This window comes from Caloenas nicobarica, chromosome 5 (assembly GCF_036013445.1).
Source record: "Caloenas nicobarica isolate bCalNic1 chromosome 5, bCalNic1.hap1, whole genome shotgun sequence".
NCBI lineage: Eukaryota > Metazoa > Chordata > Aves > Columbiformes > Columbidae > Caloenas > Caloenas nicobarica.
In genome coordinates, this window is record NC_088249.1 from 12,238,460 (window position 1) to 12,264,646 (window position 26,187).

Below are 26,187 nucleotides of genomic sequence, written 5' to 3' on the forward strand. Positions count from 1 at the left end.
ATAAAGTAACTTAGAGTAACTTTGAGAATGGGTCCTGATAGTAATTGTCATCGAGAAGTATTATTGCACGTAATTGAAGAGCTAAAAAATAAACACATTTTCTATTCTGACTCTTATTTTCAGTTCTGACTCTTATCCAGCAGTTCTTCCCAGTAGTCAAGAAGTGTCTGCCTCTGTAATCACTACGGAAACAAGCAATCATATTTTTTCCCCCACTTTCAGAAGAATTGAAAAGTGCCTTTAAAAACGAGATTGGGGAGAGGAGAGAAATTAACATCAGCAACATGAAAAGGTTCAGGCTGGATGGATTGTACACACACACACACTTGGTTCTTTAATTTGGAAATTCCTGTTCATCCTCATAAGTATGATGGTTCTCTCATCAACTCTGTTTTGACACCACAGTATTTCCCGATGAGATTATTGTATATGTAATCCTCTTTTAAAAGAAATGTTGTGCATCTCACTTGTATTATGAGCACAGTAATGCTTTACAGTTTTAAGCCTGGAAAGCAAATTCTATTTTAAAGTTCTGTTTTGTCCTTTGTGTTTTGAAATGCAGAAGAGACCTTTTTTAGTAATAATTTGAAGAAAATTTTTTAGCAACATATGAACAATGGAAAATGAACCTTAGAGGAAATCCCTTAATATTTTTAAATGTTCAGGCCACTATATTTAAGCAACACCACAACTACAACAACAACAAAAGAAATACACATCTTCAAGACATGCAGAAGTTGTTGAAGTTGTACAAGATGTGTGGTTTCTGGTCAGTGATTTTCTGATTGAAACTTGGAAAGAAATAATAACTCAAGCTTTTTTCCTGCGTCTGCATCACATTAACATTAAAATGCCAACCTGAGTCAAGGTATACTGCTCTATCTTCACAGGTAGTTTAAACATTTGCAAGGTGCTGTTTCCACCTCTTCATTCCTATTCACAGAGGACTTGAGTATCTTAACCTACTGTTCTTATGCTGCTCCACATCTTCCAGATAATCCCCTAGCACAGAGCTTATAAATTCTTGAAGCCTTTTCTTAGACTAAAAATGCAAATATGATTCCAGCTTTCATTCTGCAAAATTAGAAAGGAGTCACCATCAGTTCTACTATATATTTAAAGTGGTGCTGGAGACAGCCACAAAGCTGGATGAAGATGAGTGCATACTGCAGAAGTCCATTAGTAGGACTGTTTCCAATGATTGCAATCAGAGTTAGGGATTTGTAAAAAAAATGACAGTGAAAATGGGTGGTAGAGATTGCAGCTACATAGCGGCAGACTGATATCATAGGACTCTCTAAATAATGCATAGAGAAGCTGAGTCACGTGTAGTAGGAACACTTTAGGCTGCTGCATAATTCAGGAGCTTTTGTTCCTATAAAGTATACATTCAGGTTTTCAATTCTAAACTTCTAACCGGTCTGTGGTCACTTGACAGTGATACATAGTGACAATTAACATGTTGTAGAGTTCAAAGATCTCACTGTTTGACTTTCATTTTTCCCTTTGATCTCTCCTACAGTCCTCACACTCCCAATCACCCTCATGTCAACGACCTGATTCTAGGCCTTATTCAATGCAGCCTTTCTTCTCACTGAAGCTGATCTGGGGTGAGCCCTCCTGAGGGTTTCACAGGGAAGACTGGACAGATTCATATGGCCGTTCAGAGCAGCCTGCCACAGCTCAAAGCTTTCACAAAGTGCCAAACTCAAAGTGCTGATCTGGTACTGACCTTCAACTATGTGGAGCAGTGAGCCACTTTGAGGGTGGTTCTTACTGCAATGGGGCACACTGGGGACATGTATGGACTCAGCCTTCTTCAACTAGGCAAGAAGCATCTCATGAAATGTTGGCCACCTTTCTGCAGGATCTTCAGGCAGGTACTCAACAATAGAGAAAAAAAAAATGGATTTTTCAAAAACAGGATTTCCTGATTGAAATGTTTATGGCATGAACTAGATGGATCAGATGAGCTGATCACAGTGGTCTTCTTTCTGGCCTAGAAAGCCTATTAAAAAAATATGCTGCTTTGACTGGGTTCGCTAAATTATTTATGAATGCCTGCATTTTCACACAAGACAGATCTAGAGAATCTAAAACCTTACATGGCACCTCATGCCAGCTCTTATGTTGCATTTTTGTTAGCAATCAAATAGCAACTAGGACATTGCTTAGAATCAACCTTCTGTATCTAATCTGCTGGAAAATATGGACTTTGAAATCATGTGAGACTGGTAGGAAGTGTTTCTGTACCTTCCAATAGTGCCTAGTTTTATCACCACGAGCAGTTAGGCTCTGATGAAGTTTAAATAGTATAGATCTCCCATTTCCTGCAATGAAAGTTGGGTTTTTTCCTCCTACTTGCCTGAATTAAATTCTACTTTAACATATTTTAAAATATCTATATTAGATTTTTTTTTCCTAGAGCTATAGCAAGTAAATTGAGAGGAAGCCAAGCTTTAGTTTTTCTGATGACTTAAAGCCATTTACTAGAGCTATATTCTGGAGCACACCAATACTTTTCTCTAGCACAGCAGGTTAGAGAAGGGAATTTAAACAAGTTTTGATGCAGAATGTGCTTGACCTTCTCCCCTCTAAGAATGACACCTGTGTCTTCTGCTAAACCTTGAGACTAGTGCATGGGCATCCAACATTAGTTTTCAGCAGTCAGGTTGTCTGAAGGTTAGTGTCTTAATCACCTCAAATATATTAATGCATGGGAAGAGTATTCATTCTCTCATTCTCTTCTCAAAATGGAAAGATTGTTTGTTAAGATTCAAAGCTATAGCTAGAAATTAGGATAAAAGAGCCGTTTTGGCAATCAGAGAATTTGTCTAACAACTTGATATAAATTTCTTATCACTAATAAGAATCATCTTTAGTGTCCTTCCACATAAACAGACCTCAATAGCTGAAAAGCAAATTATGTATCTACTCCTAAAACACAAAATGTTATGACAGGAAGCCTTAGAAAAAGACCAGTAAATTAGATTTCAGTTCTGAAGATGACTAGTAAATGCAATGTACCACATTGTGTGGAGGACACTTTCAAACAGAATGATGTGGAAATAAAAGGAAAACAAAAGCCAGTAAACCAAGTAATAAACAAAAGTAGTAAAACAAAAGTTGAAGACAAAGTCTTACTAATGAGATGAAAAGTTTCCTGAATTTAAAACTATGTTCCTAGGAATACTTTTTAACAACAGTGAGATGGAGAGTGGAAGGAATCAGAAGGCAAGCAACAGGAGGAGAAGGATATGGACTTTTCCAAAGCAATGCCTTTGGGTCTGGCCTACAACCTTTAATTTTGTGGCAGTATTCTCTGACAAATATTTTCCATTCTTTCCCAGACTTTATGATTAAAAAGAGTGTCCCCATAATGTTTCTTCCTAAGTTCTAATCTTCTAAATGCCAGACAATATTTTACATGCCAGGTTCCTAGGGCCTTTTGTTTTCACTTGGCAGGAAGGAAGTAGCTGTTAAATGATTTCAGCATCCATGACTGAAGGATCACCCCTTAGAGAAGGTGAAAAAAATACTAAAAGTGCGAATTAAAACCAATTCATTTTAACATTGTCTGTTTACCAGGAAGTTTTGTATTTTGGTTTGGCTTTGAGTATTGGGTTTTGGTTTCAGTTTTTCCCAGAGAGCTGCGTCTGAAAGTAAATGAAATAGTTATAAGCAGTAATTAACTTTCAAAGCAATGTCACTCAACAAATAGCACAGTTAAAAAAATAAATCAAGTGTGTTAAGGTTGAACTGAAAGGTTCATTACAGACAGAGTTTCCGATGCTTTGCAGAAGAGTTTTTCAAAATCAGTTGGTGTAGCACCCAGAGATATACTAAACGCTTCTGCTGCTGGGCTACCTCAAAGCTCAGGGACAATAATGCTAAGTAAAGTCCTCCCACCTTGTCTCTGTGTCCCTGAGTTGTCTAAATATGAAGCAGCTCCCTCCTCACTATAGTGTATCTGTCATGTGCTTCTTACATCAGCTTTGCAAAGCCTATATCTCAGACTGCCTGTGCTGGAAAACATCTCCATCTCACGTAACTGGGGCATTTCATGCCATTTCAAGTCCTTGCCTTATCACGTGGGCCAAAAAACACAAGAGCATCTTTCCCTCTTCACTGAATTGTTGTTAGCAGGAGGCAGAGCTCTTGTGCCACATTTTGCTTTAAGCCAGAAAATTTTTTACTATTGTTGGCAATCCAACTTCCAAATTCAATGGAAACTACAGACGATGTTGACCAATATGTCTTATTAAATACAAAAACCAGCAGCCTACATAAACTTCCACCTAAGAGTCCTAAAAGAACTTCCAGCTCCAAGCTAAATTAAAAGCACATACTAAAGTTTAGCTGATGTTTATTTTAAATAAGTCTCTGAATGTCGGGATAATGCTGAGAGGTTGAAAAAAATTCTCATCTGCACCAACATCCAAGAGCTCAAGCATAGAATGAGGTAAATAGAAGTTGTACAAAACAAAATGGTTGTTCATGAAGGTCAGTTACTGGAAAATTAAATCACAGGAGTATAAATAATGGAAGTCAACACATTTTTATGAAAAATTTTTAAATAAACCATGGTTTCTGTAGCAAAGGCAATCAAGTACAGATACTTGGATAGTAAGACATGGCATGTGTCCCTTCATAGGATTCTGATTAAAAAGCCACAGTGGTAAAGTATCCAAAGCAGTTAGTAGATGAGTTGCAAAGTGACTGAAAGCCATCTCAAAAAAGTAGTAGACACCGGAGTATTTCCATTATAAAAGAGTCTTTTCAGAGGGCTGGATCAGGACCGCTCAGTGACCGGTACAGTTCTCAGCATTAATCACTGTTTTCAACAGTGTCCTAAAAGTAAACATAAAATTATTGCTGATAAAATGAGATAAAAGGGCTAGTAACATTGTTAACTGGTGATGAGTGCCCATTCAATCAAAATATCTTTTCCCACAGACAACTAGAAGCATAAAATCTACAGAGATACTTTGCAGATCGTATCAAAAAAACAGGGAGTGGGAAGTGGAGGGTGGGGGCCGTAATCTGGAAAAGAGTAACTCAGGAAAGGTCAGTGACTCTGAAAGTCACACTGACTGCACAATTCAACATGAGCTCCCAGCAGCGTGCCATGACAAAGACGACAAACATAGTATTTTTATAGCCATGGAAAAAGTGAATAGACTAGAATGATGATTTTGCCAGAGTTTCAGACAAGGGAAAATCCAGTTTGAGTACAGTGGATGAAGTTCTGATATTCACATTTTTTAAAAGGGTGTGGAAAATCACTCAAGCTGGCTGACAACTTAAAAAGTAAGACTGAGAAGTAAAGAAATTGCCTCAGCAAGAGACTCAGGGAGATCACTTGTTTAGTGTAGCAAAGAAAAGCAACTGACTCAAATACATTTCTTCACAGGGAGAAAATGCTAAATATCAGAGAGCTTTTTAATCAGACAAAAGAAGAATGATGACTACAGTCAGGAACCAGACCTATTCAAATGGGGAAAAATGTTTGCAAATGCAGAGGCACAGAGGTCTTGTTACCCAGGGAAGTAGCATATTGTCCATTTCTTGAGGTTTTCCCATCAAAACTGGCAATAGGCCATTCGCAATCAACTTACTGAAAGCCTGTCTCAGCTATTTGCAAAATCCCTTCATGCTCCTCTTCCCTAGGGACACTTACAGACCCAGACAAGTGAGCTTCTCATGAATTACAGGATTTACATCTTGAGAGACACGGATTCAGTCCTTGCCTATGCCGAAAATTATTTGTATGACATTGAGCTAGTTGCTTAAAATAAGCTTCATTTTACCTAGTTTTAGGCATCTAAAAGCTAAATATCTCTTTAGCATGTAGATGTCTGAAGCATTTATATCCTCAGCATCTCAATTAGCCAGTGGAAAGAAGCAGGCACTGTTGGAGAACTGTTTCTCCAATAATGCTCAAAAAACCACTATACAATCAGGAATTTCATGCTTTGAAGAAATCTCTATGCTGATTGAAGGAAGGCAGGAAAGTGACTGGCTTAGACTTGGACAACACCACTCTAGACATATAAATAAGGGAAGGTCTGCCTTAGCCTCTGCTGAAGAGGATATTAATATTTATAAGCTGCTGTGAAAATAATACCTTAAAGACTTAATATTATTAGGAGATATATTAATAGCTATGATAAATGGCATCAAGAAATCACAGTGTTCAAATTTTTGCAAAGCTCTAGGGTCAAAGAAACTGAATCTTGAGATACCAGAAAATATTTAGACTGGGAGCCAGATTTCTGAACGCCACGAAGAAATACTGAGGGTATTGAATCCGTGTACACTTTCTTTTATGGCAAAGACAGCTTAAAAGACCTCTTTCCCAAACAAAGGATTTTTTCCATTTTAAGGGCTTATTTTTCACCTGCCAGGCTTTCAGGATGGCAACGAAGTTGTGCCAACACAGCTGATGGGGCCATGGACTGCTGTGTGTCAGCAAAGGTCTCTTAAACCAGATTCACCCCTGAAAAAAAAGACTGTGAAGTTACAGCATAATGCAGAGCAGTTAAGAAGACAAATGAAATTCCAGAATAGCTCTGAAATGGCACAGAGAAGAGTAGAGCTGATTCAAGTAAGACAGTCGACCCATATAGCAATCATCTTCTGACACGGAAGAAAGGTTATGACATTTCTCTTGACCAAAAGGCAGATTCTAACCAAAATGGTTCTATGATTCTATCTGTACAAACTCCAGAGACAACAGTTTAAGTGACCACTCTCACTAGCGATGTAAGGAGCATACAGCAGCGAGCTTCCTATCTGCTTGTAGGAGCAAATCCTTTCATAAAGATATATCTGTGTTTTATTTTCTTTGGATTTGATCTCAGCAGTCAGATGGGGAGGAAATGTTGCACTTCCTTTATAGTAAAGCTTAACCAGTACTCTGAGACATCCATTCTGCAGCTTTTCCTTATACCGGGAGAGTTTACTCCTCGAACACTAGTCAGCAGAAACAGTGGCCGTCATATAAGGGTCAAGTGTGACTATATCTATTATTGCAAAGCCTCATGTGACCACAACCACACAGCAAACTTCACTCCAGCTCTCCAGCACACTCCTGCCTGTCCCTCCACCCAGGCTTTCTCAGCAATTCCAAAGAGTTACAATTAAGCCCATATAAAAAAGCACTACAACAGCAACCACCAAAACAGCTCTGCAGAGGGCTGCGTTAGGAGGCAGAGGAGACTTGAGTAACATATTAGGAGGACTGGAAGTAAAATTCTCTCTTTGTTTAAGCAATTTATGTAATGATTTTTTTTTTTTTTTTTTTTTACCTTTTGGCACTAGTTATTTAATATAGTCATTGTACTTGGTTATAGCAGTTTGAATTGGGATGCTGCCAAAAATACACAATTTAGCAGAGTCTGAAGGGTTGGATATTTGAACAGAATATTTTACTTTAATGAACTTCCCCTGATCTGACTTGAAAAGAGCTTATAGGGATTTTCTCGTAATGTTCTCAAGGAGCTGGGGTTGCTTTGAGGTGTGGGGAAACCACCAAACCTTAAGCAGCTTTACCCAACATGAGATTTTACAGAGTAAATAGCAGATATATATACATATTTTTAATAAAAAAGGATGGACTGATTCACACAGAAAACACACAAGTGCATTGTGCTTATTCCCTGTACTACACCCTCAATTTTGCAGCCAGCTTACAAAATCTTTACAATCAATATCCCAGTTGATGTTTCAATGTATATTAGATTTAACAGATGAAAAGAGCAGAATATAAAGGCATACACATTGGATGTGGACATGTTTTTAAGGATTCATTTCAAGAAGAGGAAGAGCCCTAGATGTGAGCTGGGGTGGTCAGGAGGCAGAATGACAATAATACAGCAATAAGAGTAATACCAGGGCTCCTACCGTGACAAGCACTGCAGGGAGAGCAGAGCTGCTGTGGCTGGTTCCGGGCTGGCCAGGCACCACTGGGCAGGGCTTGGGCACAAATCTGGCTCAGCACAAGTCTCTGCTGCAAGAACAGATCTTGTACACTTGAGTTCTAATATGTACCTAGAGAGGAAAAGTCAGCCTTGCCACAGGAGCGTGATAAATCAGAGCAAACATTTCTGAGACACAAATATCTTAACTCCCAAGAGAGGGCATCTAGCTAAATAGTTATTTTAAGACAGCAATTACAGAGGGAAGGGGAGGGGAGTTTCATTTTTCTTCTACACAACTAATTATTAGAAAAAAAAAGTCAAGAGGTGACAGGAAATGTGTATTTAAAAATTCCTAGAGCAGAACAAAGTATTAAAGAGCAAAGTACTGTAAATAGTCTAACCTTAGTTTTGTTGTTTGGTTGGGAAATCGCCCTTGCTTAAGTAGTCAACTCTAATTAGAATTCACTTGCACATTACAAAGATCTGAAATTATTGTGCACTAATATAAGATTCCAAATTTTGAGATTCCAAATTTTGCAATTCCACATTTTCCTTCCTAGGCCATTTTACTGCTTTACTCAGAGAAATTAATGAAACTTTCCCTTCCCAGTCCATTTAAGTAGACTCTAAGCAATATCCTCTCTCCACTAATTTCTTCATTTCCAGAGACAAACCTACACGGCTAGAAAATTTCAGCATTAAACCATCAGTCATTAGAATGACAGTTTCAAGCTGCAAGCCTGACAAACCCACCTAGTGTGCCGTGAAGTAATGGTATTTCTACTTTGCTACTTATTGACCTAACTTCTTTTTCTTTTTGCAAAACATTTCGCTTCTTACCAGTAGTTCAGTTGAAGCCTATATTGCTTTCATTTCACTATTACCACATAACTCTTTTAAATTATTTTGATGAATTCCTAGATAAAGTTAGAAAATGCAAAAAACTTAAGCCATGGCAAGAGCAGATAATCAAGTCTCTTCCTGAGCCAACCCACGGCTCATACAACTGTCACTTCCTTTTATCCCATGTGTTCATCATAAGAAAGGCCTGTCGCACTGGAATAATGGTCTTGCCACTATTGTCTTTATGTGGGAGAACTCCAACATGATATAAGTTTTTGGAGTAGGTAAGGCCTCAGAAAAGTGAGCATTTTAAAACCTTAATGCCATACATTTGTCTCAGAAGAATGCAGCCTTGCCTGTGCCCTTGGCAGCTGGGAAACAGAAAATCCCTTTAAATAAATATCTAACATACCAGCAGCTGGGAAACAGAAAATCCCTTTAAATAAATATCTAACATACCATAGAATAAATAAAATTAATTAACTGTTACTCTTTATGGTAATGTAATATCATTCCTGAAAGCCAGGGCCTATAGCATTATGAAGAGGTGTTGCGACAAGGATGGGTGTCCTGGGGATTACCACAGTGAGAAGCAAAGATGAGACAATGGTGCATCACCGAGTGCAACCAGGGTACTGCCACAGATTCTACGTACATCCCTATAGGTTCCTGCAGATTTGTTTGCAACTTGACAAAGAATTACCTAACAGATTAGCTAAACATTTGACTCTTTTTCTCTAGTTACTTGTAAAGATGCACATTCTTAACAGACTTGTGGGGCCAGTGAGTCTCTAAGTGAAGAGCTCCTTTGGATACTCATTTTGCTGTTAAACGAAAATAAGACTGTTATACAAAGAAGTAAATCCAAAAATTAAATACGTACTGAATAATGCTCTTAGGCAATGATCAGAATAAAATCCTGCACCCCAAGGATCATGTCATGACCTGGTATCAGTTGATACAGTTTCATTATTCATTGAAATGTCTTTCATTATTCTTACTTCTTGTTCTCATCCTGTCAGTTCACTGGTTTTATTACAGTTTCTGCCCATGGGTGCAAGCAAGTGTGAGTAGGAGATATCCATAGCGAGGCTCTAAACTGTCAGAAAAACTCACATAGCTCCAAAGCATCCATAAACATGCACAGACACAAACGCATAATTTGTCATAACAACGTGAAGATCTGCAGAGCAGAAACTAACATGCGGTAATGCTTAAAATCATGAATTACTGCAGAGAATACCCAGTGATATCTGCAAATCTAAACCATATTTTGCTTTTTTATGAGCCAATTGATAAAACATATGTTATGCATATGGTCTATAGGGAAGTACTGTAAATAGAAGAACTGTTAACTTTAAGAGTTACAATAGAAAAAAGGTCTTGTTTCCACCACAAGTTTTCTCATTCTTGTTTTCTTTACATTGTTAGATATGCCCCTGGCCTAGTCATCCCCTCCACCACCCTGGTATCTATTTAAGACTCCACCAGCAAGCTAAGAGGTCCCTTGGTTCAGTCACTGTATGTCAAACCTGTGTCTTGCTCAGCAGGGACCATGACACACTTGGGTGGGAAGAAGAGTTCACATAAGCTTGAACTAAGCTACGTTATTACTCTCTGCAACAGTTAAAAGTATCCACACCTTGTGGGAGAGACTATTGCATACTTTCACAACATTCAGTTCCACAAGGGATGACTATTTTACGTATTTCTCATGAGGATATAAGATATGCAGTGACAGATGCTATAAAACAAATTCATCCTCACTCATTGTTGAAGTACTGTCATTGAGAATGCATGGAGCATCTGGGTGCCTTTTCTTTGTGATAGATAACACACCCTCATCCTCCATTCTTAGTGTAATTTTCACTAATAATTAGGCAATGCTTCACTGACTCCAAAAGACAGGCGTTCACATGCATCAAATATAACTTGAGGTCTGTCTGAAGTCTTGACGGAATACCAGGGAGAAACATAAATGAACTTATACCATATCCAATGCATACCTTTTTCGTGTTTTATCAGGACCTATTTTATCAGGACCTGTATTAATTATATATTGTCATCTTTGCAGAACATCCATGGCAGACATGTTTGCTAATAGAAGGATTTTAAAATACCCTATATAATAACAACCCCAAATGCCACTTACCAGTTATCACAGCAGTTAAGTGAAGTGTGGTAGTCATAATCAGTTACAGATATCACAGAACTGCAGGATGGTTGAGGTTTGAAGGGACCTTTGGAGGTCATCTGGTCCAACACCCATGCTCAGGTGCCTAGAGCAGGTTGCCCAGGACCATGTCCAGGCAGCTTTTGAGTATCTCCAAGGATGGAAACTCCACAACATTTTTGGGCAACCTTTTCAAGTGCTCAGTCACTCTCACAGTAAAAGTGTTTCCTGATGTTGAGATCTCACCATTTATGTTTCAGTTTGTGCCCATTACCTCTTGTCCTGTCACTGGGCAGCACTGAAAAGAGCCTGGCTCTCTCTTCTTTTCACCTTCCCTTCAGATATTTATATACATTGATGATGTCCCACCAGAGCCTTCTCTTCTCCAGTCTAAACAGTCCCAGCTCTCTCAGCTTTTTCTCATGAGAGATTCTCCAATTCCTTAATAATCTTCCCAGACATTTTTTGGACTCTGTCTCTAGTATGTCTATATCTATCTCGTAACTGGACACAATGTTCCAGATGTGACCTTCCCAATATTGAATAGAGGGGAAGGACCACCTCCTTCAACTTGCTGGTAACACTTCCCAGCACAGCTCTTGTTACCTTCTTTGCCATAAGGGCACATTGCTGGCTCATGTTCAACTTGGAGTCCACGAGGACCTCCAAGTCATTTTCTGCAAAGCTGCTTTCCAATTATGTGGCCCCTAGCCTATACTGGTGCACGGTGTTCTTCCTCCCCAGGTGCAGGATCTCACACTTCTCTTTGTTGAACTTCAGCCCATTTCTCCATCCTGTAGAGGTCCCTCTGGGTGGCAGAACAACTCTTTGGTGTACTAGCTACTCCTCCCAGTTTTGTGTCATCTTCAGTTATTATTTTATCCTTCATAGGATGATTTCAATGAGATTATAAAATACCACCTAAAAATATACAGACTTTGTTTTGAAAGTATGCTCCCACAAGCACTTCTTTGCCAACTACCATCCACAGAACAACAGTAAACACATTGCAGTTACTTAGCAGGTACCTTACAGCACCTATCAATATCTGCAATGAAAAGATCATGACTGGTGCTCTGTGAGAAAAGTACTGAGTTAATAGTGTTACACTCAACCAAAAAGGTAGGGAATTTCTCCTGTGGAAGTGCTATATTCCTTCTGAACAAGCACAGTATTAAAGAAAAAAGGGAACAAAGTTCTGCCTGTATTCCACATCAAAAGACCTTGCAGTAAACCGCTGTCCAGGCATTCAAGGTGGGATACCACTGCCACTTTGGTGACATTTGTAACAGAACAAGTCTCTCTTTCTGTTTGTCATTCAGGGGTGTTTCCCATGGAACACTGCTGGCCTGCCTTGATGGTCGCTACTACCACTGTATGATTCTCACACTAGCATTTACATGCCATCTATTGAAATGTTCCATACAGGAACATAAAGAACAGATCTACTTTGCCATGTTTGAAAAGGCTGACATTTACATAGACAAGCACTGCTCATTTGCAAAATTGAGACTGATTTCAAAAGACCTTTAGTGAAGGCTCCCACAGGACAGCAGAGATGACAGTAATCATCCTAGCCATGACTAATAGTCTGACACTGCTTTACAGTAGGACACTCTCCAGTTGCTGGAAAGCATTGAGTGGAGACTGAAACATGACCAGAGAGACAGCCAACTTTTAGGCTGCTCCATTTCTGCTGAAGTACTAGAGCAGGAACCTTTGTGGATCCACTAATACACAAGAAAAGCAGACCTTTTCGTCCGGCTTTTGTAACTTTCCAAATCACACTGATCTGCTAATTATTTCATGCTATACCCACCTACCAAAACCCTTTTCAGCCCACTTAAACCACAAATAACTGGTGCAGGGACTAGATGATACCGAACACTTTTGAAAGTCACACCTGATATTTTTATGGATCTGTGAAGGTATAATGGATATTGTCACTGTGATAGATACCAAGTATAAGAAAAACAAGGTTCTAGGCAGAGGCAATATCTTATATACATATATAGAGATATATATATAGATATAGATACAGATATAAAATTTGATCACATTGTGAAGAGCAGATACTCAATTCCTTCATCAGATCCGAGAAGGCAGCAATGAGGCTCATGTCAAATCCCGGGTAGGAGCAAGGGCTCCAAATGCTTGGTTCTCCCAACATCAATATCAGTGCTGTACACTGCTGAAGTCACCCGCAGTATGATTTGATCTGACTCAGACATGGGCACATGACTGCAGTTCTGTCAAGTTAGTCAGACACTAAGGAGCTGCATTCTTTTAGGCTTGCTCTGTACTGGGCAAGAGGGCAGGGGCAAAATACACTGAGCTGACTCAACAAAGACTTCTGAACAAAGATCCACCAGAAGCTCAGTCCATTGCAGGCTATAGCTATGGCATTTTGGAGTGGACTTTAGGAGCCTTCAGCCCAGCTGCAAGCTATTGGCATATCAATAACAGCATTTGAGAGACAATTTGTCAGCACCTGCAGAGCAGAAATCAATGTCAAAAGGAGACATGTGAGGTCACCGGCCTTATGGAAGAGCAGGAGGACCAAACACCTAAAATCCAGTAACCATGGAGAGGTCCGTTCAAAAGTAGTTTAAATAAAATAAGCATTTCTATTTGTAACTTGCAGTCATAGCATTGATATCATTATTTCTGTCCTCGATTCATCCCCTTCTGTCTTTTGTACCCAAAGCTGAAAATATGATTGTCCAAGTGCAACTGGAGGGCTCAAAGTTGCAGTCCCTAGTAACCAGCAACGCTTTTAATTCAGTGATCCAGCACTACAATGCTCTCTCTTCCGGCTGCACCATTTTCCCTAGAGTGATGTCAGGATTAAGCCTCTGCTCTGTTGCTGCCGCCACTGGACCACAATAACATCTGGCTGAGGCCCTGAACTTTGTAAGATGGACACATAGTATGTGGTCAATATGTCAAAATCTTTCAGGTTCCTGTCCACCCTTAGGCTCTCTCATTTTGTCACAGTGTGACAGACTTTTTGCTCATGTCAACAGCAGCGATTTCAAGAGAAAGATGCCAGCATCTACTGGTGGACAATATTTGTTGAAGTCAGAGTTGGTCAGGTAAAAAGCCTGCGAAACATCAGCCCAAAAGTCATCAGTAACTGAAATAAAATGAAAGCATAATTCTGTGAGATTCAGCATTACTCTGCAATGGAAAATACTGCTTCCAAAGCCTGAATCTGATGTCCTTTTATGAGCTACTTTCTACGCTGAAGACTATAAATCCTTGATCAGGTGATCTTCCTGAACTATAGAATATATTGAGCCAAGTTCAATTTAGTTAGGCAAGAGCAACACTTATTGAAATCAGAGAGAGAGCAAAAGGGCTTCCTACGAATCAGCTGCCCTGGCATTGACAACAGATTTTCATACAAGGATTAATAAATTGTTCAACATAAATGGTTATTTGGAAGAATAAGTCTGTGCTCAGTGGGCCTAGACCCTATGGAAGCATGAAATGACTTGGCAAATTGAGGGGACACATCTTTCTCAGGTACTTAGGTAGCTGGAGATCCCAATATAGCACTTGTCTACCTCATTACACAGCTAAATACCTTTGAAAATGTAATCTTCAGTCATACTCTCAAAGGAGACAGATTTCTAGAGGTGCACAGATGTACAGGAGGTTTACAAATTGCCTAGTTTTTTTAGTTCACAATAAAATCAATGCAAGTTAAAGGCCTCATATAAAACCACATCGATCCACCTAATTAAAAAACACAGCCCCTAAGATCAGTGAGGTTGGAGCTCTTGGAAGCTCTCAAAACTACGCTTTGGCTTTCCATGATATAGTCTCCAGGCAGCTGGGAGGAGGACCTGATCAGTGGGAACCAGGACGGGAGAGGTGTCAAGCCTGAACCAGAGCTGGGCTGTCAGAACAGAGGTCTTGCAACAGCAGGGAACAGATGGCCCGTAGAAAAGCTGACATTAAAACAGGCCAGTCCAGACCTTCACAAAGACACCTTAATCATATCTGCACTGTTTAAAGCAAGCCACGGGTTTGCTTAGACCATTTGAGAAGGTGTTTTTCTTTAAATAGCAACGTGGGATGAGAGTTGCCACTTTCAATTTAATCACCCTTCCTTAATATAGCCTGGTGTTTTGCAGCTGGATAATTAACCTTGATATTCATTTGGACTTCAAAACACACAACTCCCATTGCTGTCAATTAGCTGACAGTGCTGACTGTGTGTTGATGGAAGATTTTTGTGTGACCCTGGCAATATGGCATTTGGGAAATTTCAGTAGCTAATACAATCATCCTGCTGGAGAAAGTCCTTCACAAATGACTCTCACAATTTTAGAATGGGAAGTGAGTTTGTGAATTTGTCACTGGAATGAGTTTGCAAACAAAACAGATGTGTATTAAAGTTTACCCTACTTTCTGTTCCTACTGCAACGCTGCTTTCTAAAATATCCCTTCAGATAATTCTCAGACCTTCTCATTACCTGGTCATGTACAGTTCTGAGCACAAGGAAGATGCCTTGATCTCAGCTAGAGCATTCAGAAGCTATCATACTTTTTAATACTAATATAAGACTGGAGAGAGGGTTATAAATGCTACAAACCAATTTTTGATATATGAGGTGGTGCAATATACACTGCAACACGAAAATGGAACACAGTACGTGAAGGGCCAGTGGCACTTTTCTTTTTACACTGATTTCTTTGTGTTAATAATGCAGAGTTACAGCCTACTGGTAACAAGATTAAATTAGCGGGCAGTGAGAATTTTGAAGACTATTTTCCTGTTATCCCACAGTGGGTCACACTCTGCTAATGAGCGTTAACCCTGCAATCAGGCAAACATTCATCTTGAGAAATGAACAACCTCATTCAGGGTTTTTAAAGCAGCCAGAACAGTCAACCACCAAAATGAAATTGGTTCGAACGCAGCTACTTTCCTTTTTAAGTATCGTTCTTTTTCGCTTACGAGAATGGGAGCTAATGGCATAAGTGAAATATTCTTCAGGCAAAAGCCAAGAGCAGCCCAAGTCGATTCCAGGTTAGAAACCTGCCCTGTAGTGAATAAGGAATAGCTGATGCTCAAGCTAACATTTTTGCATGGACTAGCTAAAGACTTGTGAAGGTTTCTAACGTGAGTTCGATTTGACCTCCACATTTTCGAAATACGTTGCCGAATCTACTGATAGAAAATAGCAAAAATAGAAAAAAAATATATTAATCTGTTGTGCTTTTCCCTGGATTTGAGAATGACATCAACCTTTGGACCTTTTTCTGAAATATTCTGACAGCAGCAAAAATACTGACTACTCCATTTTCTATACAGGGTCAACGTTACGAAGAGGAAAAACGGGCTTTGAGCCATGAAATAATTGCACTCAATAATCACTTAATAGAGGCCAAGGTGACAATAGATAAGTTGTCAGAAGACAATGTAAGTATTTAATTATGGATACGTCTTGAGATTATATTCAGAAATAAATTAGGCCATGCACTTTCCAGGAAACTATAGAATAATTTCTTATTGTTTATGTAAAATGTAACTTGTCACCTTGACAGCTAAAATTCATGTTTGATTGTTCACATAATTTTGTAAATTCAGTTCTCTTTATGATATGGTGTTGTGGTGAGGTTTTTCACTAATATTTTTTTCCTTACGTCTAACCTAAAACAGATGAAAACAATATTCCAAGAAATGGCAATATTGCCACATTGATTTTGCCATTGGTTCCAGTGTAGTAGAGCAAACTGGTGGAAGTACATGCTCAGAGCTATTGCGTGGACACATGTATGGGGTGAGGATTCATCATAAGGATTTTAGGTACAGGGTAGAGCCTGACATTTCCTGCAGTTCCTCTGGAAATGGGATACTCAGCACAAGTGAGTTCTACTAGCAGAAGACACAATTAACCCAACCTGGTCACTCCAATTATTCGGGAATCAGGAGCCAGGTTTTTCCCAGCTGTGGTTCATGTGTAACAATATAACGATTTCTGTGTAGAACAAAACAGGGAACATCTCTGGCAATTGTCACTCTGCATCTCATTAAACACTGCTGAAAACTGGTACGTACACTGCAGCTGGCAATCCAGCTCATGAAAACCTTCCAGGAACAAACCTAAAACAGACAGCAAAGAAAGGAACACTGCAGGCATTTAGTTCATGATTGTGCCATTCCTTAGACACCTAATATAAAATTCATCTACAGAAGACATGTTTCTCTTAGCACTTATTTTTCAGCATCTTACATTTGATCTTCCCATATTTCATATGAACTCTTAATCATGGCAGGGAGCATTTGATCCCATTAATATGACTGTTGATGTGAATTGTGCCTATGTGATTAATAGCTTTCCAGCGGAAACAAAGAGTTCACAATCTGGCCATTTATTTTTTATAGAAATTGTGCTGAAACAATGGTTAGTTCATAACTCTAATAGCTGTAACTAAAGGAACCTGGCAAATGAAGTGGACTAAATTTAGGTTTTAGAAACACAGGTATAAATCCAGAATAATTCGTCTGAAATCAGTGGAGTTATTTCAGGCTTAAAATGGAAGGGAAAATATTGTAACACTCTCCCAACAAGTATTCATGCATTTACACTACTTCTCTGAGTCAGGACTGAGCCTAGATTTGAAGAAGTGTTTTCAATAATCATAGCTTTTAAAAGGCAGCTTAGACTGGACTGAACTACAGAGTATTTTTCTTTCAAGATTTATTCTGAACTACACTGAACATTAGAGTACAGTCGAGAAGCCTCAAATAACAGTACCACTTCTTCATAATCAAGGTTGATTCAGAAACAAAATTCTACCCTTAGTTGTGCAGCATGACGAGTTAAAGGTTAAATTCTGAATTCTAAAATAAAGAACTATGAAAAAAAATAATATTATGCCTAATAAGTAGAGACAGTGTTAAACTGAAGAATCCTACATGGGGAGAACAGGTTTTTGTCTTGACAATATTTCTTCTTTTGATTATATTTCCCCTTCTTCTTCTGACAGATATGTAAAATGATTATTTTGATGCAAAAACATGTCTTAGACTATGAAGAACACTTTTGGCATTAATTGCCAATTATTTTTCTAGTTGCCACAGATATGGCTAGTTTCCATTCTGATAAACATTAAAGGACAGAAAGTCACCCCAGTCCCATGGCATGTCCCAGCATGTTGAGGGCAAAGTACACACGGTACATTCAACCCACATATAATTTTTCTGTTGCAATTTTTAAAGCTGCTAAAAATAAAGTGCCAGAAATACTTTTTGTGCTCTCCATGACAACTGCTTCACAGAAACAGAGCCTCACAGCTTTTGAAGAAAGGATTAGATTTTGGAGTGATTTAATTTTTTGTGTGCCTGTTAATGCCATATGGAACTTGGAGTACTTGTTTGTGCTGTATATTGTGCAGCAATATATTATGTGTTTAATGTGCATGTAACATGTCAGAATCACTTGCACATGCAACAGATTTTGCTTCTAAATTATTGGATTCCTACTGTTTGCACCTGTTTTCAGGAATAAAAATAGTGTGTACAAATATAAATTCTAAGACCTGCATAAATGAATGTATCTCCCCAGTACATTTAAGGCAGAAGTGGCATGTATAAAAGCTCATATAGACACACACAGACAAAAGAGTATCTAAAGACCCTTGAATATGAAGATACAATGAACTAATGATCATAGAAAAAACACTTTTACTACCTTCATGCCTCACAGACTCCCAGGAATATCTCATTGTATCTGTTATTACAGAATAGGTTTAAAATTGTGTTTGAAACAAGGAGAATTTCCACCTTTCCTTTTCATAGAAAATTTCTTTATCAGTTCTGCAAAGAACAAGTAGAACAGTAAAAATCTGCATATGATAAAATTAAAATACTAGCACCAAAGAAAATTCAAATCATTTCAGTATTCAACACCTTTTTTCTATAAGCATTTTCTAATTTTTGCAGGTTAACCCAGCCTCGTGTCCATAGTACCTTTGTGCTTTGTCTGTCTTATCTATGCCCACCCATAGAGTCAACTTCTGAAGCCAACTTGGTTTTTAATGGCACCTTGATTAGAAGCAACATACAACTCTTACCTCCAGGGACCCAAAGATACTGGTTGAAGGATACAGTTATAGTCATGTGTGCTAAATTAACTTTAGCTGAAGGGCAAATCTATGTACTGAATTTTCCCATTAAATAGGCTGTGGGAGCCATTCAATACAAAAATAGTATAAGAGGCTTGTTTAAATTCTCTTTTTCCCTGTGTGGAATACTCATGGTAATTCCTTACTCAGTAAAAATACCCTGTTCTGCAGTATCAAATATTTGCAGTGAGATTTAATATGTTTGTGTAGCTGCATTCTGCAAGACATGAAAGGAGCCAGGAACCAGCAAGAAAGTTTCATAAGACGAAGGCCATCTTTTTAAAAAACAATACAATGTGTATTTCTGCAATGAATTTCTCCCACAGTCTCATAAAACTATTTAAGCATTTTCTAAAGTAGTGTCTTAGTGCTGATCTGGATAAAATTCAGTAAAAGTTGTCTGTTCTTACATTTTCTTTTTGTTTAAAAGATCAGATTTATTTTAGCCTTCATAGAGCCATGCATGTTAACAATACAAAGTCCAGTTCCTAATGGTAAGTATCCATCTTTTGAAATTCAGATTACTGTTCTGTAGTAACAGTTCTCACAATTCTCTTTTTAGTAATTTTGTCTGCTCTCAAGGAGTAAGAGGGGCAAACATCTCAGGACTGTGCAAGAAACACAGAATCTTAATGTATTTAAAAGTTGAAGTATGCTCCAAATTTCCCCAAAGTCAATTTTTGAAAGATTGCTCAGGCATGAAACAACGGCTGAAAGCCACAAGCTACTTGCAGACTTTAAAAAACAGGCTATTTTTTGTTTTTCTAGGAGCTCTATAGGAAGGACTGCAATTTAGCTGCTCAGTTGCTCCAATGCAGCAAGAATTACGACAGGGCACATAAGCTTTCGGAGGTAATGTGACTGAACTTGGTGAATATTCAAATAAATAAATATTTTATGGAAAACAGGTTATTTTACATGTATCAATTCCAGAACTTGTTTGCCCTTAAGGCTTAGATTCCACCCACCCTTGGGCTTGTGCATTTGCTGGTGCTCTGTGCTGACAAAACCACAGCAAGTGATGGAACTGGAAGGTACACTCTTCCTCAGAACCTAGGCTGTCCGGTAGAATGGGCCTGCCCTGATCACATGAAAAACATTTTAGCAAAACCAAAGTGTTGAGAACACTAGACTGCAAAATGCAGGGGGCAAGCGGGGGGGTGAGAGTAGGGAAATGACAATCTACAGGCATCAGAGATTCTGATATAATCAATTTTCCTCCTGAAGCTATTTTCCAGTCCAGCTAATTTCTAAACCTGAATTTTAAAATGGACTGACAGAACAAATATCTTTCTCTAAAGCAACCAGAGCACTGAATGATTGATTTCCAAGGTGTAGACTTTAATTAGTAGTCCTCGCTTCCAAGGAAACTGGGCTTGAGAACAGACTCCTTGAAGGGGAGGCAAATATTATCTCAGTGAACAAGACCGTCTTTAGGGATGCAAGCCCTACACAAAGCAATAGCACCTTCCTCATGTGTATTGCTTTGTTGAAGGTCACAGATAAAAGTCTTCCCTTTATTAATCCCATCAGGTTAATGTCCCCCCAAAATGGTCTCTCTTGTGCAATTCTGTGGTGGAATAATGCAAAATTGAATGTCGAATGTATAAACCATTTCTGAGCCAGTAGACTGCTCCAGAGCACTAAACAACTTTGGTAAATAAGGATAGAGCAAAAGTTCTGTCAAAAGGGCAATGATTTTCTGGAACTGAGACAGAACTTCCAAACTAACCATTATCCTGGTCATGTTATTTTTTTCCTAATAACTGACTTTGCTTAGCAATTCATATCCAGGAGTTAGCAGGACTTTACTGACACTTGAAAGCACCCTATCTGTTAGCAAGAATTAGGACCTCAAAAGTAGTGGTTCACTTGTAGAAAACTATCACAACTGTGGGATCTCCCCACCATTTCTCAGCCTGTCATACACTCAATTGAATAGGCAAGGCCTCCACTCTTAAGTCCAAGTATTTATTAATTTAGCAAGTATGAATGTGCTGTCACAGCAAATAAATTCCTTACAAATGCAAATATTGCCTGACAAAGTATTGTAGATTATCCAAAAGCCTAAACTATAGTACAATACAGTAATGTGACAGCAATATCATTATAGTAATTCCCAGTTTCCAGTGCAATACCCAAAAAATAATGTTCTTTTTCTTAACACATTTCATAATCTAAATAATGTATAAAAAATAAATCAAACAGTAGTGTTACAGGATACTAAAATAATAGCTGCCCCATACAGCAGTTTCATATTAAATGAACTGTATTTTTTTCCTCATTTCTGTGGCAATTTACAGCAGCCCTATTTTACAACCTGTTTATTCAATCTTCACTGCATCTGTACCTACTATGACTAATATTGCTGTCTGCCAGCAGACTGGCAATATCACACTCTTTATTTCCAATGGAAGACATATGAGCTCATTAACAACACAATGATTAATCCAAAATATCCTGGAAGGTCTGTTGGTTAAAAAAACATTCATCCTATTTCACATTAATAGTGCCATTTCAAAACATGCCATATTTTGAATACATTGAGTTGGGGGGCTAAACCCATTTTAAAAACTTCCCAAAGAAGCTAAAAGAGGAGCTCCAAACCTTATACAATGTAAGATCATTACAAGGAGTAGGCATCTTAAATTTCTCTTTCTTGAAACAGTGACAGGAGGACACCATTTCAGTATTTGTTGGGTTCTCTCTCTAGAGAAACAAAGGAGGGAGTGGGCCATTAGGGTTATAAGGGTAACCACCGAATATTTGGTAAAGAGGAAAGTGATTTCTAGTTATAAAACACAAGTGCGCAGTAAATCAGAGTTCAGCCAAGCATTTAAGGGCAAAACTCCTAAGTAGTGTAGATCAACGTCACTATCAAAAGACTTATCACAGTCACAAACTCAAAACCTAGTGCAAATATGAGTTCTCTTGATTTCCAGCAAGAAATACTGAGAGACAGCCACCATGCAGCACTCTCTCATATCCCTGTCTGATCATCAATAGAGATCCAAAAGAGCAAGGCAGATAATACTGGACAGGCAAGCATGCCTGGCGAAACCTGCCTAGGCATCACCTACCAGGATTTTGAGCTACAACGAGGAACGCAGGGTCTCAGTCTCTTCTGGTCCACATGACAGAACGGCAGGTGGAACCACTGTCCACAGACCTGATCCTGACTTTCTCCAAAAACTATACGAGTTATGATGCATAACAGACTTATTGATTAATTCAGAATAGTTTGCCCCAGGAATCATAATGTATATTCAGGTTTCAGCTCTTGTTTCTGTCAGTGTAGTAAGAAACCAGAAAAGCAGTCAGCTAGCAGCTGCTGGAAAGGAAGATGTTGAGGCTTATATAGATGGGTGATCTGACAAGCAGTGTCCGAGTACTGGGGCAAGGCAGTCAGATTGATTTGGTCTTACCCAGCACAGGAAAGCTCCTGTCGTAGCAGTCAGTACCATGGCTTTAAGTGTCAGTGAATCCAATTTTCCTGCCTCTTCAAAGAGCATTGTTTATCAAATGCAATGCTTGAGGGCAGGAGCCAATTTGGCACCAGGTTGGAGGCAAGATGAGCTCAAAAAAAGGCAAAAGAAGAACAGAATAGATGTGATATCTTCCTCCTCTTTCCTCACCTTAGCAGAGACCTCTGCACACCTCCACTCCAACTGCAAATCAGATATATGCATACAGTCTGGAAAGTGTTGCTGTAGGCTGTAATTCCCTACCTGCCTTTTTAAAATTGTTGTTTAATACATTCTTTACATGATTCCTATCCAACCTGAATTAACTTGGCAGGAAACATTTCAATTTCACAATGTTTTTCATGAGGGGAAGAAGATGAAGATTTCCAAATGTTAATAAGTGAAAGTAATTTGATTACATTTGTTTTCAGAAATGCACAAAGATGGTGGCCACCACATTAGTCAAAGAACCATGTATAGTGAGCTATATACTGTAAAGAGCACTCATCTATCGATGTTGTATAGGCCCAAGCAGACACCAGCACTGTTGTTCACTCCTTTTTCCTGTCCCCTTTGCCATCTCTTTATGTTACAGCTGCCATCCGACTTTCAGGAAAGAGTCAGCATCCATCTGGAAAAACATGGCTGCAGCCTTTCTGTCCCCTTGTGCCACACATCATACGCTGATACCATACCCACTTGTGTCATTGCCAAAGTACTGGAAAAACCAGATCCGAACAGCTTGTCTTCACACTTGTCGAGCCCATCTACAAGGGATTTTCAGGACTCTACTGGAAAACTTGGACAAAGGCCCCAGTACAAGTCAGACATCTACTGCAGTGACACTGCCCTTTACTGCCCAGAGGAGAGGAGGAGGGAGAGGAGACAGAGTGTGGACACACAGGTGAAAGATGTGGGATTCCTGAGGTCTCAGAACTCCACAGACAGCACCGTCGAAGAAGACGGTTTCCATTCCAGCTTCTCTCATGAAGCCTTCCCAGAGTACATTACCTCTCTGCCAACCTCCAGCTCCTATTCCAGCTTCAGCGTCACCTCCGAGGAGAAGGAGAACGCCCAAGCCAACACTCTGACAGCCTCTCAGCAAGCGATCTACATGAGCAGCCGAGACGAACTGTTTGAAAGAAAGTCACCTGCAGGTTACGAGCATCAGGGAAGTCCTAGGTTTGCCAAGTCCAAACCTGCACAGCACATGGAGCTTGCTGATGACAATGAGAACTCGCCCACTTTTACTAGGACTCTGTCTCCTTATGCGAACGAACCTTTTCATTTCTCAGCCATAACACCACAGCAGGCTTTAGCAAATCAGAAAATGAGGAATGAATGCAGGGGCACCCACCTGTCAGAAGAAGACTTGCCTGGGCGATGGAGGCAATTGAGCGTGGAGGACATTGGTGCATACTCTTATAGGAACACTGGTAGGCTGTCGCCCTGTAGCTTTTCGGAGCAGTACTACAGCAGCCCAATTAAGAAGGGAGACAGTTGCACAAGCCCCATCTATGCTAGTTACAAAGCAGATAGCTGCTCAGAAGGAGACGATATCTGCCAAAGCAGACTTGTGGATTCTTGCTTCCTGAGAACAGACAGTGGTCTGAATATTGACATCAGCACTAGCTGTAAACAGGACAAATTGCCCACTTACAAAACAAAAGAATCAAGAGACCAAAAAAATGAAAGGATCACCGTCCAGTTATGCAGTAGCAAAAACATCGAAAATAGCCCGGTATTGAAAAGAGAATACGTGGACGTGAGCCCCAACAGCTCAGCAGAGTCCCTCAACCAGAGTTCAGTGGAGGCTTCAGAAATCCACCAGTCTTCCATGGAGCAAGGAAGCCATTCAGGTATGCACAGCAAACAGCAGCAGTTTCAACGGACTGGGAGTACTGGTTTGAGTCGGAAGGACAGCCTTACAAAAGCACAATTATACGGAACCCTTCTGAACTAGGCATCTTCCAAAACGGCAATAAGACAACAAACAAAAGGAAGCAAACAGCATTTGATACTTCTGGTGAACAATAAGGTTCTAAGAAACAGGATTATTATAAAATATATATTCATAATGGTACTATATGTTTAAAAAAAATCTCTTCAAAAATGTTATACAGCACTTTTCACTTAACATCCTTTCCACATGGGAGACTGTCCCCTCCCCTCTTTTATAAACCTGAAATATTTTTATAAACAAAATGGTATTTATTAGACTATCCTAAGCTATTTGAGCAGAACTCTTTTCCCCTCAAGCAGCTTTCTTATTTATTTTTGTGCATGAGGCCATCTGTGCCTAAACTCTTGGAGGAAGAGGGTAAAATCATGACGGCGGTGATAAAAAATAAATCCACCCGATAAAATACCATAAAATGTCATGTGAAAACAAAACAAAAAAGAATGGTGAATTTGAATAAGTATATTTTTTAACAAGAATGGAATTGTATCTTAAATTATTTCATACAAATGTATTTATGAGTGACTAATGTATGCACAAAGTGATACTAATATTTTGTTCTTTTAATCCACTGTGTTTCTGCTTTCCTATTTTTCCTTGTATACTACCTCAAAAGTAATTGAGGGTTTCTTTGTCACATTTTCTGTAGGCTTGCATTTATATTGTCTAAAATGCATGCAGTGTCATAATTAATACTGTATTTTGCATTACTTAATAAAATACACCAGTGGATATATTTGGTTTGGGGTTTGTTGTATTGGTTTGGGGTTTTTTCCTTCATTAAAATACACTCTGGTTAATAGAACATGGCATTGCTCTGGGTGGCATCAGTCCAGCGGAAGTTAATGTGTAAAGCTCCTGGTTTAGATTTTTTTCTAAAGGAGCCTCTCTTTCTCTGTAAGCTCCAGAGCACTGGCTCTCAGTCCACAACCCTGGATGTGGAAGGACTGCTTCTCATCAGCCTGGGGAAAGTAAACAGGGAAAACAAGCTTTTTATCAAGAAGTCTGAATTCACTAAGCAGGGCTCTGCACACAGAAAACTGAAAACTTGTGACTTAACCTCCTCCTCTATTTCATACATACTTGACACAATCTTTTAGGTCTTTAGGGCTGCTACCTTGTACAGCTGCCTTTTTTCATATGTAGCTTGGTATTTCTAACAAAGAGATTTTTCTAAAACTTAAGGTAAATTGGGCCTTCTGTAGCCTAATGGAATGTCTCCTCTGGCTCTGAGGAGCTGTAGTTTTACCTGTAGTTTTTGCATTTCCACCACAGAATTTTCTATTTCTCACCATGTCACCTCTAAGGAGTACACAACTTGGACAGCAGCAGAAAGGAATGAGCAAAAGGAGAAAAACAAAAAAGAGAAGGAGAATCCTGTGGATTTTCTTCCTGGCTTCAGTATTGCTACTTGGTGACAAGCAGAATACAGTAATAAATATTTAACAATTATTTTAAGTCATGTTCATTGTACGTGTATTCTATACTTGAAATATCGACTCTTACCAGCTCATGCATAGGGCAAGACCTTATTTAGCTCAATATGTGGTAGTAATCAGTGAGATCACTGTGGCTGTCTAAAATAGTTCCTTATAAAGCTAAAATAATAACCTACCATTCAATATCTATTAAAAAAACCCCATATATTTTCTGCTGATTCTATGAAAGAAAATTGGTAAGTAA

General features: G+C 39.0%; 1 protein-coding gene across 1 annotated transcript in view; it reads left to right on the plus strand.

Moving 5' to 3' along the window:
• Window positions 1–24,820, plus strand: part of BEGAIN (brain enriched guanylate kinase associated) — an 80,113-nt gene extending 55,293 nt beyond the window's left edge. The window contains 3 exon segments of the mRNA XM_065636424.1: window positions 16,265–16,372; window positions 19,849–19,932; window positions 23,140–24,820. Coding sequence (XP_065492496.1) covers window positions 16,265–16,372; window positions 19,849–19,932; window positions 23,140–24,507 — 1,560 coding nt within the window. The 3' untranslated portion in view covers window positions 24,508–24,820.
• The last annotated feature ends 1,367 nt before the right edge of the window (window positions 24,821–26,187 follow it).